At 49.5% G+C, this 16556-nt stretch overlaps 1 protein-coding gene across 1 annotated transcript in view; it reads right to left on the bottom strand.

The window, feature by feature from the left end:
• Window positions 1-16152, bottom strand: part of Stk32c (serine/threonine kinase 32C) — a 77017-nt gene extending 60865 nt beyond the window's left edge. Inside the window, exon 1 of the mRNA XM_005064260.4 lies at window positions 15716-16152. Within this exon, the coding sequence (XP_005064317.1) occupies window positions 15716-15980 (265 nt within the window). The 5' untranslated portion in view covers window positions 15981-16152. The remainder of the gene's footprint in view (window positions 1-15715) is intronic.
• Between the last annotated feature and the right edge of the window lie 404 nt (window positions 16153-16556).

Below are 16556 nucleotides of genomic sequence, written 5' to 3'. Positions count from 1 at the left end.
CCCTGCAAGGAAAGCAGGAGGCGGAGCTCCTGAGGTGAGGCTCACACAGGCTGCTCACCAGCCTCTCTTCCCCTCCCCAGCTTGGGGGGTGGGTCATACTTTAAACCCAAATGCTCTGGCTGCTACAGAATCTTCTGTCTCAGGTCTGGTCTCAGGTCCTAGCAGACCCAGCACCATGATGCTCTACCCACTTCTTAAAGATGCACCATGTAAAGTCTACTCTAGATGGCAAGATCCATCACAGGCACCTGCACCCGATATCCACATGTGTGATGGTCAGGGTAGCAGAACCTGAGTCCAGGAGCCCCCCGCCTAATCCTGGCCTGCAAACTCTGGGACAACCTGCCAGCCAAGGCTCCTTGCAGACACCACTAGCCTCGGTTTCCATGCATGCTCTCACATACTATGAATGCTCACACTTACACAAACATACCCATATGCACTCTACCGAGAATTCATTCTCATGCTTATGCATGTATTCACACCTTCATACACTCACTCATACGCAGGCTAACCACAGACCCTCAGTAATAGCCTGGTTATCTGGAACCCTTCTCCTGATCAAAACAGGCCTTGTGGTTGGCAAACAGGCCAGCAAGGATGGCTGTACCATACAGCTAGTGTATAAGCCCCGGGAGAGCTGGTCTTTACCCTGGCTCTGTAACACACGTGAGGCCAAATGCTTCTCACAACCTCTTCAGGATCATCTCTCTCCAGTTTGCTTTCATCCCTGGAAGTTTCTGGAGCCTGTAAGCCACAGTCGGGCTCTGGAAGCAACATCCACCTGCACACTTAGCCATGGCTGCAACTGTAGCCCTTCCCAGCAGCTACAGAAGTGGCAAGCCTCGGGTTCTCACTTGCCTGCACAGCTGCTCTCAGGGATATGTGGCAACTAGTTGCAAACACAGAGGAGGCTGCTACTGGTGGCAGTGAACAGATGCTGCCAACATCCCATAGTGCTGGAGGGAGCTTCTCCCTCATGGAGCTACCAAGCCCCAATATCTACAGTGTTGGATCTGGGCCCAACCTGGGTTGAGATGGCTCAGGAATCCACTCCACAGGAGTCTTACTTCCTGACATTCAGGGTTTCTCATCCTTTAGTTCAGGGGCTACCTGTGCACGACACAGAACAAACCCTTGAGCATGCATCAAAGCCACCCCAGCACAGGGCATGAGGCTCATGCCCTTTCCCCAAACCAGATTTTCAGATCATGATGATTCATAACCAGCTCCATGCAGAGCTTCCCTCCCACCTCATGGAAAGGATTTCCAGGAAGATGTGCCTGCAGTGACCAAGAGTCATACCCAGGCTGTCAAAAGGTGCTGGCCAGCCTCGGACAGACCCTGAAACGTCCAGGCAGCCACCCATCAGGTCACTCTCCTAGTTTTCCTTAGCACTGAGATTTGTCATTTTCTCCATATAATGAGATAGCCTAAAGGGTGGTAAAGCACAGAAGAAAAGACACGCCCATAAAATGATGGGCAGGGAGCATGCACAGCAGCCAAAAGCTGATCTCCAGGCCCTGGGAGCCTGATAGCTGGGAAGGCATGGATGCCCAGGCCCACTTGACCGTTTGACACCAGGTCCTATCTACTGGTCACAGCTCAAGTCACAGAACTGCTAGACTCTCTCCAAGGGGGCAGGGAGAGGACCCTGGGAACATTTGCTGAGGTCTGGCTCATTGCTATTCCGTGGGGCCTTCCATGGGAGATACTGAAAGAGGGACTTTGAGCTGGCAACCTTGCACTACAGGGAAACATCACCAGAGCCCCACACCCCATGTGCACTGCCCTACAGACATCCCCAACATTGGCAGGAGCCACATGCTCCAGGAACTAAGTCACTGGGGATACAGGAGTGATGCACGCCAGAGGTCTGTGCCTCAGGAGCCACCTTCTTGAGAGCACACAAGATGCACCGTGGCCAGCAGCATGGAAAAGCATGAGGAAGAGCAGGTGAAGCTAAGAGGACAGGCAGTGGCCATGCTCCAACATCTGGCTTGGGCGTGGTGAGTGTCCCTGCTGACTTCTGAGATTGCCACTGTGACTTTTCCGACTGCTAAACTGTGAGCCACTCTCATGTCAGGGAAATTCTTTGCCAACAAGAGACCTTCCAGAGCCCTATTGCCCCTCTGAGCCTCTGCTTGGGTCAATGTGACAGAAACAAGGTAAGCTATGCCCCTGGCTGAAGATGGACTTGGAATGAGAAACAGAAGAAAGCTCTATGATCCTGAACAATGTCTTGGGACTTGTCACCAAAGTGTGCCCTGCAATCCCGACTATTAGATAAGCCAGGTAGCCAGCAAGCAGGCAGAGCAGGAAGATTGGGAACCTGGGCGAGGATGGTGCTCAGAGCACGAAGAAACAAGGCAGAGGGCCATGCTGTGACATACTCTTCTCATACCCTAAAGGACGGCTTAGGGACAAATGGGAAAGAAATGGCCCGGCACAGAAAGAACAATGGGAGTCATTGCTTTAGGTAGCGATGACACAGGGAGGTGCCAGAGAAGGACTTGGCTTTGGTCATGCTGAATGCGAGGCATTTTCAAAGACATACAGAGAATCACGTGAGGTCAGAAGCTGGGTAGAATGTGGGAGATGTGGGAGACAGGCCCCAGCTGGGGTGTAAATTTGAAGTCACTGGCATATAGACGGCATTTGAAGCCATGAGATCACTAGCACAAGAGTGGAGTGAGAAGGGGGGGTGGCCCAGCCTCCGGGAGCCATGGAGCCAGGGGTGGGTGTGCTCAGCCAAGAAGGCTGAGAAGGGTACTGAATGTGCATTACCAGCCACTGTGTGAAAAAGTAGGGACATCTTGCTGTGGTAAAGGTTGTCAGTGCATTGAACATTAGCCTTACTCATGTGCAAGGGACCTTCACAAGACAGTTAGGGAGCAGTAGACAAAAGTCCAGTCATACTGCCGAGAAGGTGTGGGGCGCTAAGGAATGGGGACATAGGGCCCAGTAAATCTTCCTTACCATGAGAAAAATAACACGTTGCTATTCACTCAGCAGTCACACACTGGAATGCCACCTGGGTGACTAGTGTTATGCTCTAGTTTTGGGACACAAAAATACATGGTTCATCCTCATACATCCTCCAGAGCCTGTGGCATGGCAAGTCAACCACTAATTTAGCACAGTCCCCAGCTAAGAGTTCTGTCCTGCAGCTCCGGGTACCCCCTTTATCCAACATATGTCTCCCCCCATAGCTGGTACCTTGGACAGCTCACAATCCACCAACACCACCTTCACCCCCAAATCCTTGTACTCGGGATTCTCTCCCATAGGACACACAGAAATGCAGCTTCAAAAGACTGGTGGTTTTCCAAAGTGGGGCATCAGCCCACACTCCCACAAATAATGTGATGTGAATGCAGAGAAAACATGATGAGCTGAACGAACGGAGCAGTTGGAAAAGCAAAGTCTTAAGCAGGCAATACACCCAGGCTTGGATTTTAAAGACAACTGTCCCCAAAAGCAAGGAGCACACCCAGTATATAAATGTCAGCTTCTACAACATCCTTCTAAAAACAGAAGCCAGTGTTTCTTGGAGAGTTGATTGACCCTAGGGTTGGGCCAGGAAACATGCAGGCTAAGCCAGGAATAATGTGTGCCAGGATTAAGAACATTTTCAACAAGAAGCAGCCACAATGTGGATGATGCATGCCAACAGAGTCAGGGGAACAGTGGGGACAGCACACTAGGTAGAGCTGGGTCATATCCCCACACCATGAAACAAACATCTATAAGTACACAGTAATGCAAATGACAGAACAGCAGAACAACCGGAGAAGAGACAAATCCTCTAGGCAGAAACAGGGGCCCCCTCAAGAGCATCTCAGTACAAAACACTCATGGCTCACCAGCTTGTGCATTGCATGCTCGCATGTTCTCTCTCTCTCTCTCTCTCTCTCTCTCTCTCTCTCTCTCTCTCTCTCTCTCTCTCTCTCTCTCTCTCTCTCTCTCTCTACACACACACACACACACACAGCACACACAGCCCTTACTGTGACGTGCTCTCTAAAGTCAAGACAATGCAAGACAATGGTTCTTCTCCTGTCCAATTCTGGGTTTTGAGCCTCCAACCGTGTGAGCTAATAAACTTCATTCTCTGTAACAGAAGCCTGGGTCGGGTATTTCATTACAGTAACAAAAAGCTGACTCACACAGCCCCTTAGCTGTGTGAACTTATCTGTGTCCTGGTGAATGGCGTGGACTGTGTGAGCTCTCAGTAAGTCATGACAAATGGTCCTTTGTCCCTGAGGTCTTCCTCCCCAAATACCACAGCCCCTGCCTAACCCTGAGGAAAAGATGGATTAACTGCTGACCTGGGGTGTGCTACACAACATGTGAGTGGCCATCATGAACACAGGACATAAGATGCTGCCACCATCATGAGAGGCCTAAGGAGACACAACACAAAACCCCACGTGGGATTCAGGTGGGGGTCTGGGGACAGAGGGAACAGTAAGGGAGGACTGAAGAAAGCAGCACAGAGTCCGCTCATCACAGTGTATCCCTATTGTGTCACTGGCTTCGACACACATTGCATTCTGTTGTAAGAAGGGTCCCACTATATAGCTAAGACTGGCCTTAAATTCACAATTCCCCTGCTTCAGCCTTCCCCGTGTTGAGATTACAGGTGTGTGCTGTCACACCAGAATACAAACAAACCACATCAATGTTAAGATCTTAACGTGAAAGAAAATAGACATGGCGTATGCAGGACCTCTACCAGCTCCACAGCTTTTCTACAAATCTGAATATTCTACAATGAATTTATTAGAAAAAAGTTGTTACGAAGAAATGTATGTGTTACATATGTTGAATTGTGGGTAGGACAGAGAGGTGACAAACAAAAAACGGCGGCTTCAAGAGTGCTGGGATTACATAAGACAATGGATTTCTTAAAATTTTTGTCACTTTCATTACATAAGAAAAAGCTATAAAGGGGGGGAGATCGTCTGGCAAGTATCTGGCAGTTAAGCAGAGAATCTATATAATTTATCACCCAAACCAGGACACTGTCACGAGAGAAAGGGGACACTATTAATAACCACGCTAGGTCAGCAGCTAGAAGCCAATGTCCCAGGCGACCCTAGGTACCTGATCACTGTATGGAAACAGAGCTCATGGGTCGGCTTCAACGACCCCAGGAAGGAATGAGAGGGTCAGCAGAGAGGTCAAGTTAGGCTAAGAAGAGCAGGAGGGGTCTCTGAGATGGGAAGAGGGAGGTGTGATCTAGGAGGTTGAGGTGAGGACCTGGGTATCCCCCTATCCAGAACCGCTGCTCCTAGATTGCCCCCACCCTGCCTGTCAGTGCCTGCACCAAGCCCAGATCCAGGCTGGCAACCTTCCAGCCTTCCGGGATAGGTTGGCCAGAACTCAGTCACTGAAGACCCTTTCAGAGCTGCACGCTGTCCCTTCTGAAGTGTCACCTCAGCTCAGAGCACCCAGGGTCACCCTCACAGCAACTGTGTCCTCATGTTCGGAATAGCCAGTCTATTCATGCACCGCTCACCCACTTCTGATTCTCAGTCCCTCTTTCTGGGGACACCACAGCACTGACGAAAGGGCCTGAGAGCCACACAGAGCCTGGGATCCTGCCACCTCTTATAAAGCTTTTTTGTATCTTCCCTCCTTTTTGTTTCATTTTTTCCCCTACTTCCTCTCTGTCACTGAGTTTTATAAGCCCGCTTTTCTGCCTATGGAGCAAAACTATGACTCTAGAGATACAAAGTAACCTTAATACTCAAAAGAAAAGGAGTAGATTGAGGTGCCTGCAGGATAAACATGGGCATCTGAGTTCAGATCTCCAGCCACACACAAAGCATGGTTTTGCACATCTATAACCTAGTACTTAGCAGGCAGAGACAGGTGTACTAATCAGAGCTTGCTAATCAATCTATCCCCAGTCTAGCCAATCTATGACCTTTGAGCTGAGTGAGAGATGCTACCTCAAAAAATAAAGAGCCTCAGAAGACACTCAACATTGACCTCTGGCCTCCACAGGCATGGGCACATGTGTGTAAATGTACCCACACGAACTCATTCATGCACTACACATATATACTCAAGTGTAAAAATAAATCAATAGGAGGAAAAGGCAAAACAATGGGAATAAAACAAACAAGAGCCGTGGACAGACATTGGCAGATCCTACAGAGACCACCCAAGAACCGAAGCCAGAGTCTTTAAGAGGTTTTCAGAAAAGCTCCCAGGTACTTGGTGCAAAGTTTTTTGGGGAAGGGGGTGAGTGCAGAGTAGCCTTGGCCAAACGAGCACCATGCACAGCCCAGGTCTGCACTGCCAGGAGAGGCCTCGTACAGTACTGGGGAGGCTCTCTCAATGAAGGTCACCGTGGGCAGACACGCTGACCATGGCACTTCCAGCCTGTCCCAGCTACTCCTTTATCCTCTTCAACTCTTGCCAACAGCCAGCCTTGACCCACAGCAACCTCAGCCCACCTGTAAGCAGGGCTTCTTTCCTGGGTCCAAGGAGAATCTAGAACTGACCTCCACAGCAGATGCAGAAGAAGGGACTCTGTCATCAAGCCTGCTCCTCAAGAAGTCTGCCATCTTCCACTTCTGCCCTGATATCCCACCACAGAGACTATGGGATGTCAGAAGCCTGAGACCATGAGGATGACTGAGTTCAAATGTGACCTGGGGTTCTTGTGCTCCCTTCAGAAGACTAAGCCCAGCCCCCCACCCCCTGCCTAGTGTATGCTTCTAGAAAGATGAGACTGGCGTGGTGTGACTTCAGAGACTAGAAATCCGGTGGGGACTTGAGGCTGGCAGCAGATCCCATAGCCCCTCCGCCCTCAGAGAAGAGCATCCCAATGGACATACCCAAGTCTCGGGAGCCCCCTGGGCAGCTCTGCTATGGAGGCCATTCAAGGAAACTACTACATTGTGTACTGGTAGGGTACAGGTCTTGAGGCGGCTCATTAAGCTGCAGGATATCTTAACACACTAGCAGCAGCAGGAACTCTTGGGTTCTGACTCCTGAGTGAGGAAGCCACCTTGATGCCTGATTCCATGGACGTCACAAACTCCCTGGCCACATAATCACAAGAAACAATAAAAATATTTGCTAAGCCAATATGTTTTGGAGTACCCTATGAGGAAAAGATAACCAGCATGATCATCCCCAGGTCGCCAAGTGAGTCTGCCTTGAGGGACACAATGCCAGGGGTTCTTGTCAGGGGCCACGAATGGTCTTACCACAAGAAGCAGTTCCGAAGCTAGATATGGCAAGTGACCATGGCACCCCTAAGGAAAGGCGGGGTGCCATGAAGACGGAATTCAAGGCTGGCTTGAGCCCTTTCCTGCCTTCAAGACCTCATGTCAAAAACAACAACAACAGAATACCATGCACACGAATGCTGGAAAGTGCCAGTGACACCCATAATGAACTCAGAGAAACTCCACACACATGCTGTTTATTTCTTGCTGTGGTCACAAGTTAAGCCTTCTGCATTCGAAGCATAAAGAGTCATGTGGTAATTCCAAAAGCCCAGAAACCTTTCCAAAGTCAACTTCTTAAATCACTGTGAAAAAATGGAATGTGCCTGTTCCTATTTTTAATAAATTGGGGGCGACACTGCCTCCCACCTACAGCATCTCCTTGGCTTCAGAACTGAAATAACAACGAGCTGGGGTTTCACACAATCCACGCGGGCCAGAGTATGGGAGGAAGCATGCTGGAGATCAGTGTGGGCTCCCAGGTCACGTTAGCGGGGAAGAGAGACAGGAGCAACTCCTGCCTCATAGCTGGGCCCAGTCTGTGCTGGTTTCTCAGCCACAATGACCTCTGTTAATGATCTTCGTTCTTTTAAACATTAGCTTTAAAGTCAATGGGAAGTGAGCTTTTGATGGAACAGGCAGTTTTTCCCTATGTGCCATGGTCACGCGCCATATTTACTTTAGTTTTTAAAAATAACAAAACTGTATTAATTTATTTCCCCCATGTTGTCCTAAATTTTGGTTGTTATAATTCTTCAAAATATGGGACACTGGCGATTAATATCAACAATTTGATACAGGATCTGAATCACAGGAGAGACAACCTCCTGGGCATGTCTGTGAAGAAGTTTCTGGATTTTGTTAACTGAATTGGGAAACCCACCCTGATTATGGTGACGCCATTCCATGGGCTGAGGTCACTGCACAGCATAAAAGGGAGAAAGCTGAACACCAACATTCATGTCTTCCTGCTTCCTGACTGCAAATACCACACGACCAGCTGCCTCACGATCTTGCCACCATACCTTCCTTGCCATGATGGACTGCACCCTCAAACCATGAGCCAAAATAAATGCTCTGTGTGTGTGTGTGTGTGTGTGTGTGTGTGTGTGTGTATTAGTGTTTTGCCCACATGTATGCCTGTGTGAGGGTGTTGGATCTTAAAGTTACAGGCAGTTGTGAGCTGCCATGTGGTTGCTGGGAATTGAACCCAAGTCCTCTGGAGTAGCAGTCAGTGCTCTTAACCACTGAGCCATCTTTCTAGTCCCCAAATAAATGCTTCCTTAAGTGGTTTTTGTCAGGTATTTTGTTACAGCAATGACAAGAGTAACAAATACAGAGTCCCTGTCTGAGGTGAGAGGGGAACACTGGTCCGAACCCAGCAAGAGTGGAACACCTTGGGAGAGCTCTGGCAACAGAGTGACATGCTCACTCTGGGGAGACAGCACCATACCCAGCGCAAAATGGACAGCTGAGAAAACCAGGCCCTTGTCACATGCCAGTGTAGCAGTAAAAGCTCAGGCACTGGATCTTGTGGCACAGAGCAGAGGGAGGGGCACAGAAACACAGCTCACTATATTTTCAGATGCAAAGGACAAGTCTAGAAAGGAAAAATGACACAGATGGAGGCCCCAGCCTTTTGACAAAAGTGAACCACAAATGTTAATTCTGAGCATCCTTCTGAGGAAGGAAACATGACCAGGACCACAAGGCCCCAGGCCTCAGCATCAGAACCAGTGGCAATGTGGACAGCTCCCTCAGCACCCACTGGTTTGGAGACTGGCAGAACACACATCCTTCCTATAGCTACATCTGTAAAACAAAGACACAGTGACCAATACAACAGCAACCTCTCAGCAGAGTGGGAGTCCTGAACAAATGCTAAGGCACAACCTAGAGGCAAATTGTTGGTGTGCTGAGCAAATGGACCATACAAGCACAGTGTGCCAGCCATGTTTTGGTTCCACATGGGAAAGGAGTAGCCTGAAAACCTGGAAGGGGAAAAATGAAAAATAACACACCGACAGTGGAGGAAAAAATGGCAGCTCAGTGAGAAGTGCCAGTGGCCATAGCTATATGTCTTCTGTGGAGCCAGCAAGGAGCAAAGCCAGGTGGCATCCACCTCACCATGAGTAGCTTATTAGGGTCTTACCAATTCCCTGTCCTCATTCAACAATACATCTGCTATATACTCACTGCATGCTCAAAGTTATTGTTATTTGAACTGTGTCCATGGACCAGTGATTTTCATGGAATCTGGCTGGAGATAAACCTGTCAGGCCTCTAGACCCCCCATGAGCCAGAATCTGTGTCTTTTAACCCTTTCCCCAGGGACATGTAGGCACCAAGGATGCTTTGAGAATCTATGTGAGCTAGCCAACCCAACTATTTAGAAGCAATGCTCTCCCACAGCTCGGCTTCCCTCAGGCCCCCCTCAGCATTTCCAGCTCATCAGCAGAGAGAAACCCTGAAAAAAAATGACTTCCAATGTTGCCTGCATTGCTTCTCAACTGAAAACTGGGTGGCTAAATTTTTAAACAAAAAGCTGACTTATTTTTAGCATTGTAAACTGCACAACCAGATGGATAGACACACAGAGATGACATTTGTTACATAAAAATGCCTGACAGTGGGTCCCAAGTCCATTCTAGAGGGGCCTCATTAGTCAGAAAGAAAAGGAACACTGGGCTCCACAGCCATCCAAGGATCCTCCTAGGCCTGTGTACTGTTCCTGGGACCCAGGGGCTCAAGAGCAAATATCCAGAGAAGCAGAAAACAGCATCAAGAGAGGAGCTACTGGGCAGGACCATATGCCTTCCCTTCTCCACCTCAGCCAAAGCCCTACCCACACCTAGGACCATTCAGACATGGCTGCAACCAGGGAAGATCTTCATTGTCTGCAGCCAAAGACTTCTGGATACCACAGCTTCTCCAGGGTTGGGGAGAATCATTAACAAGTCAGTTCTGAGCTACACAAGAGTCCTCCTCCTCTCCATTACCACAGGGCTAGGTCAGTAAAGTACTTGTCATGCAAGCATGAGGACCTGAGTTCGAGCCCCAGAACACGTGTTTTAAAAGCCAGGTGTGATGACACACTTGAAATATCAACACTGGGAAGGCAGAGAAAAGATGATCCCTGCAGCTCACTGGCCAACCAGTCTAACCTACTTGACAGACTGCAGGCCAGTGAGAGACGCTGTCTCAAAAACAAACAAAACAAAAAAGTGGAAAATACCTAAAGAACACCACATAAGGTTGTCCTCCAGCCTACACACACGAGCACACTCGCGCGCATGCACACACACACACACACACACACACACACACAAAGGTGGTCAGTGCCTGAGGACCAACACCTAAGACGCCTAAGGTTGTCCTCTGGCCTGCATACACACACACACACATACACACACACACACACACACACACACACACACACACACACGATGAGGTAGGTCAATGCAATATGGAAAGTAATATATTTATTTACCAGAGAAAGCACTTACACACAAACTGGAAGCTCAGAAGCGTGGCAGGCTTCCAAGAGAGAGTGCGTTTGCTTTTCCTTTCCTTTTATTCTCACCTGTGCCCGAACCCTTGTCCATGCCCCAAAAGGGGGCGTGGGCAGTATTGTGGGCTCACCCCTACACACACACACACACACACACACACACACACACACACACCTTTCAAGGCTACAGCTACCTTGACAAAATCTCTCAGTAAACTGGGCCACACAGATACTTTGAAACACAGAAGTGTTTGAGTAGGGGCAGGCAGCTTAGGACTCAGACCCTCACTCTCTGCTTCCTGAGCTCTGGGTAATAACAATAAAAGAGAGGAAAGTGTCACTGCATAATTAGAGCCATGGGTTGCAGGAGGCATGACATACTTCCCAGGACACCCAACAAAACTCACTAGAACACTATAAAGACACTACAAAGTATCCATATTCAGGTTGAACAGACTTTGGTTGGCTGATCTGCTCTCTGATTGTTAACAGCCTGGATACATACTCCAGCCTGATCTCAAACTCATGACCCTCCTGCCTCAGAGTTCTAAGTACTGGGATTACAACCAATGCTTGGCAAATGAATGTTTAAACCAGTAGTCTCTTCAGGCAGCATTAACCATGTGAAGCAGAAATAATCAAAAAGCCCCAGGCACAGCCCAACAATGACATGGAACCAACATACAGGAAGACTGAAAGACTCAGCCTACAAACACCTTCAATGCTTTCAAGCTAAGAAAATGCAGAACCCAGAGAACAAGGTGTCTTCTCGGAGGGTCAGAATTCTCAATACAAAAAGTAAAACTGGGCTAATGAGATGACTCAGCATGTAAAGGCACTGTCCCCAAGACTAACAGCCTGAGTTTGAACCCTGGAACCCACATCAGGAGAGAACCAGCTCTCTCAAGTTGTCCTCTGACTTCCACATGTGTGCCGCAGTACATGTATGACAGCTGTGTTCTGTCTCTCGGACAGAGCCTCCATTCCTATCCCAGTGGGCCAGCCTTGGATACCTGTTGTAACATAACTATGGCATTCCTAGAAGTGATGATGAGTGACACAGAGATGAGCATGCAAAGACATTCATGGCCACGTAGTTTATGATATTTCAAAAATGTCCTCCAACAGGAAATCAGATAAACAGAGCAGTCACATCTACACAGAGGAAAGTACACTGACTGCTCCTCAGAGTCACAGGGACTTCAGAAAGAAGGTGCCTAGCTGGAACGTGGTAGCATGAACTCGGGAGAAAAAGGCAGGTGGATCTCTGTGAGCTTGAGGCCAGTCTAGTCTATAGAGTGAGTTCCAAGACAAGCAAGGCTACACAGAGAAACCCTATCTTAGAAAAACAGAGAGAGAGAGAGAGAGAGAGAGAGAGAGTGAGAGAGAAGGAGGAGAAGGAAAAGGAGAAGGAGAAGAAGAAGAAGAAGAAGAAGAAGAAGAAGAAGAAGAAGAAGAAGAAGAAGAAGAAGAAGAAGAAGAAGAAGATACCTGAATCTCACCATGACTCAGCCCATATCGACAACCTGAACCTCAGCTTCTCTGGGAAAGGGCTTGGCATTTTCAAGAGTGTCCACTCAGGGCTAGAGAGATGGCTTGACAGTTAAGAGGCTACTCTTCCAGGGACCTGTGTTCAATTCTCAGCACCCACATGGCAGCTCACAACTGTCTGGAATTCAGTGACAAGAGATATGACACCTTTACACAGACTTGTAGGTAGGCAAGACACTACTGTACATAAAATGAATAAATAAAAGCCGGGCGGTGGTGGCGCACGCCTTTAATCCCAGCACTCGGGAGGCAGAGGCAGGCGGATCTCTGTGAGTTCGAGGCCAGCCTGGTCTACAAAGTGAGTTCCAGGACAGCCTCCAAAGCTACAGAGAAACCCTGTCTCAAAAAAAAACAAAAAAAAGAATAAATAAAGTTTAAAAACCAGATTTTTTAAAAAGTGTCCACTGAATGTGATATGCCACCCAGGTAGAGAGATGCTGATATGAATCTAGCAGCCAATTGATGCTTTGGACCTCTTAGAATTTGGTGGCATGCTGATAAATAAAAAGCCAGTTACAACAAAATGATGTCTAGAACTTGATCCCATTTCTGTACAAAAGGGGGCGGAAAAGGTGTCTCTATACAGCTGTAGGTGTGATTGCATTCCTAGATCCCTGGAAGAAAGCCGAGAGATGGTACCCAGGCATTCATTTGGAGACCTCACCATGCTGAACATGCTTTGGCATCAAGTATAATCTCTTTTTCAAATGTATACATTGTGATGAACCTCTAATTAGAAAGTGGAGTTTAAAAATTTTTTAAAGCAGTGTTTTAAGTGTTTGGGTCCCTGTCCTACACTGTGCTCCCCAACTTACTGCCCTGGAGAGACACTCTCACCCATTTCTAGAGTTCCGTATGGGAGCAAGCCTTCTCAGCTATCAGGAACTTCCCCCTGTTAAGGGAACACCACACTGGGTTTAAGATGGCAAGTCTCTGCCTGCTAGGATGGACCAATGTCCCAGCAGGTTACTCTAGTGAGAAGGTACTGGAACCTCTCAGCATCACAGGAACACCAAAGCAGTGACAGGAACTTCCTCTCCAAATGAACTTCTAGTACAAGGCAGAGCAGAGAAGGAATGTCACGGGGAAGGAAAAGGAGCCCTTCGGTGAGGAGTGCAGGGAATTCTTCTTCACTTGCCCCAAATAGCTGCTAGGGAAGAACAGCACACTAGTGTTCGGGAGTATTCACAGGAACAGAGGCCATTTGAGATCCTATTTGGCACAACTATACTCTTTTAGTTGCAATTTACCTGCTACTTTGTTAAATTGCCATCCTATTTTCTTCCTTTTTCCCCCTTTGCTGAGCAAATTTGATATATTAATTAGGTGTTTTAATCTAAAAAAATTCATCAGAAGGTCTCACATTACCATGGCAACTGTACAGTTCCAGTACATGCAAGTCACCAGCACAGCACGGCTGCCTCTTAGGCCCCACTACATCAGGAAAAGGGGGTGACTTATGCACAGGAGCCCAGGCCCTACTCCCTCTCTGAAGGCTGCTCTTTTGTCCAAGCTGGACCCTTTCATGTTAATGAATCCTACCTAACACCTTCATACTAGGCATTTCGTGGAAGGAAACTATCTATCATGACTCTGTTTGTGCCTTACTAATGACACAGACAAGTGGTCACCCACCCTGAGCGCATTCTCAGCTGCCAGGCCCACTCGGTCTCTCAAACCCACCAAAACCCAGTTAAGTTCTGGGGGTATGTCAATCCAGGGTCACACGCCCAATGAGCATCACCAGTGACACTCCATACAGAACAAGGCCTGGGGGAGCCACATCAGTGGGTCACCTCACACAAGCCCAGAACAGTCAGTACCTCTGCCATCCTACTGTAAGCAAGTAAGGGCTTAGGTTCCCAAGTCATTGCTAGCACAGCTGGCCTTGCTCCTGTGCCTCGGTGGTAACCCTTGAGTTCTGAGACAGCACCCCGTGAAGAAGGAAGAGTGGACTTAGACCGCGAACCGCAGCCGCTGTGCTACATCAATTTCTGTTTCCATCCTGCTGCCTTGGAGACATGACGCAGAGACATGGAAGGGTAGCCAGCCCTTGGCTGGCACCAGCAAGTACTGAAACCGAGTGTGTTTCCCAGACCACTCGTAGCCAGAAACCAGATGCAAACCCATTTGCTGATCTGCGCCTTCCAATTGGGTGTTTTTGTTTGCTTGTTTTTTGTTTAACTCTGAATACCGATGTTGAAAACAAAAGCATAACATGTTAGTCCTGTTATCCCCAAGTTCAGAGCACAGTGACTGGCCACCTCAGAACACACTGTGCCTGATACAGCCAGACTTGAATGCCCCTCCCCCACCGACCACACTCAGCAGAGGCCTGGAACTCAATGGCCTGACCCCATGCCTCCCAATTCCCAAAGGAATGCCAACATGTAGCCCCACATGCTCTCCAACACAGGCCTGTGTTCTGATTGTTGTAATTTCCTAAATGCCTAAATTATTTATTGGAAATAAGTAGCTTGGGCTCCTGTGCTGAGCTGTGTTCTAAAATTATAAAAAAAAATCCATCATATCTCTGCAGGCTGCCTACAAATGAAAATGCATATTTCAACTATTTTAAGAAAATGTCAAAAAAACATCAAATGTGTCATGATTGTACCATTTAAAATTATCCTTATGGCATCTGTAGAAAAAAAAGCTATATGTTGCATGTGAATCCATCACTGTTCCCCCGAAGCCACATCCAGCAGGTGCTAAGTGAAAGGTCCCTGTACCCAGCATGGCCCCAGCTGTTGTGCGGCAGAGCCAGCTGTCTGGTGCCGCTCATCCTTGGCTCCCCACCTTGCCCTGCTACTCAAGAGACACGGATCCTCCAGGTCAACAGCTATCCTTGCAGAAAATTTCACAGAACCCGAGTTCCCCGAGGGCGGGTCTTTGCACAAAGGCAAGGACTGACTATGCCGCACAAACCAGTGTTTGTTCTGGGCTTACAGGGTTCACCGCAAACTGAAGGGCCCAGGCCCCTGTGCCACCTGTGGGGCAGCCACCTCACTTCACAAACTACACACCGAGCGAGCACCTCCTAGAATTAAAAGTAACCACGCCGCATGCACACCACCCATAAAGGAAACTGAAAACACGCTGTGTGCATTAGCGGGTGGTGATGCGCCTGAGCCCAGAGCCTCCGCGATTACCTACTCTCACCTCACAGCACCCTGCCTGCTGCCCTGTCACTGGAAACAGGACGTGCTTGGGGACTTTAGTGGTGGTCTAATAGTTTCTCCGGAAACGTAGACGCCCCAAGAAACGGTCCCACCCAGGTGACAACTGTGTCCCAACGCAGAGAAATGCCACCTCCGCGTCCGCCCTGCGACAGTGCGCAAGGTCTCCAGGGGACCGGGTACCCGGCTGTCCCTGGGAGTCCCTAGTGGGCGGTTTCACTCACCGTCCTCCTTGTCGTCAAACACCGGCCTCCGCGTGCTGGCTGCCGATATGGACGACATAGACATCCTCTTCTTCCACTTGCTCCACTGAAACAGGGGGCGCGGCTGCGCGCGGGCTTCGCCAGCGTCCCGGGCCCGGGGCTGGCTGGCTGCGGGCGGCGGCAGGGCAGGGGGTGCATCGGAGCCAGCTGGGCGCGCGCGACCGGGAGGAGGCGAGCCTGGGGGCGCCGCGGCGCTGCTGCCCCTGCGCTCGGCGCCGCTCCTCATCGCCAGGCCTGGGTATGCACAGTGGCCACAGCCCGGAACATGGCCCGCCGCCCGGCCCGGCAAGAGGAGCAGCGCTAGAGGCCGGCAACGCCGGCAGTGCGCCTAGTATCAGCTCTGGCTGGCCCGGGGAGCAGACCCGCCTGCGGATTGCGAGCAGTGGGGCGGGACAGGAGAGGTGGACTCGGGGTGGAGTCCGGAACCTGGGCGGGGCCAGGCGGGGCCAGGGCGGGGCTGGTATTAGATTCAGAACAACGCGCTCAGCGTGGGTTCCTAGCCGAGAAGGGTCTGCTTCCCGTGGGCTCGAAAGCCCTTGCACCGAAAAGGCAGCGGAGATAAAAGCGAGAGCGGACAGATACCAGGAACAGGAACTCTTTTCTTCACTGGGAGGCGGAGACCTTTGGGGGCCCTGCAGGAATGCTGTGACCGGCGAGCAATCGGGAATCCCCTCTGGGCCTTCCAATCTCCGCTGACTTCGTAGAAAAAGTCGCTTGCAGATTTCTGCCACTCGATTCTTAAAAACCTCAAACTTAAGGCCGCGGCTTTGCGCTGGGCACGTAATGGGGGTCGCAGGAAGTG

Source organism: Mesocricetus auratus, unplaced genomic scaffold (assembly GCF_017639785.1).
Source record: "Mesocricetus auratus isolate SY011 unplaced genomic scaffold, BCM_Maur_2.0 Super-Scaffold_4256, whole genome shotgun sequence".
Taxonomy (NCBI): domain Eukaryota; kingdom Metazoa; phylum Chordata; class Mammalia; order Rodentia; family Cricetidae; genus Mesocricetus; species Mesocricetus auratus.
This window is presented reverse-complemented; position numbering and strand designations above follow the sequence as displayed.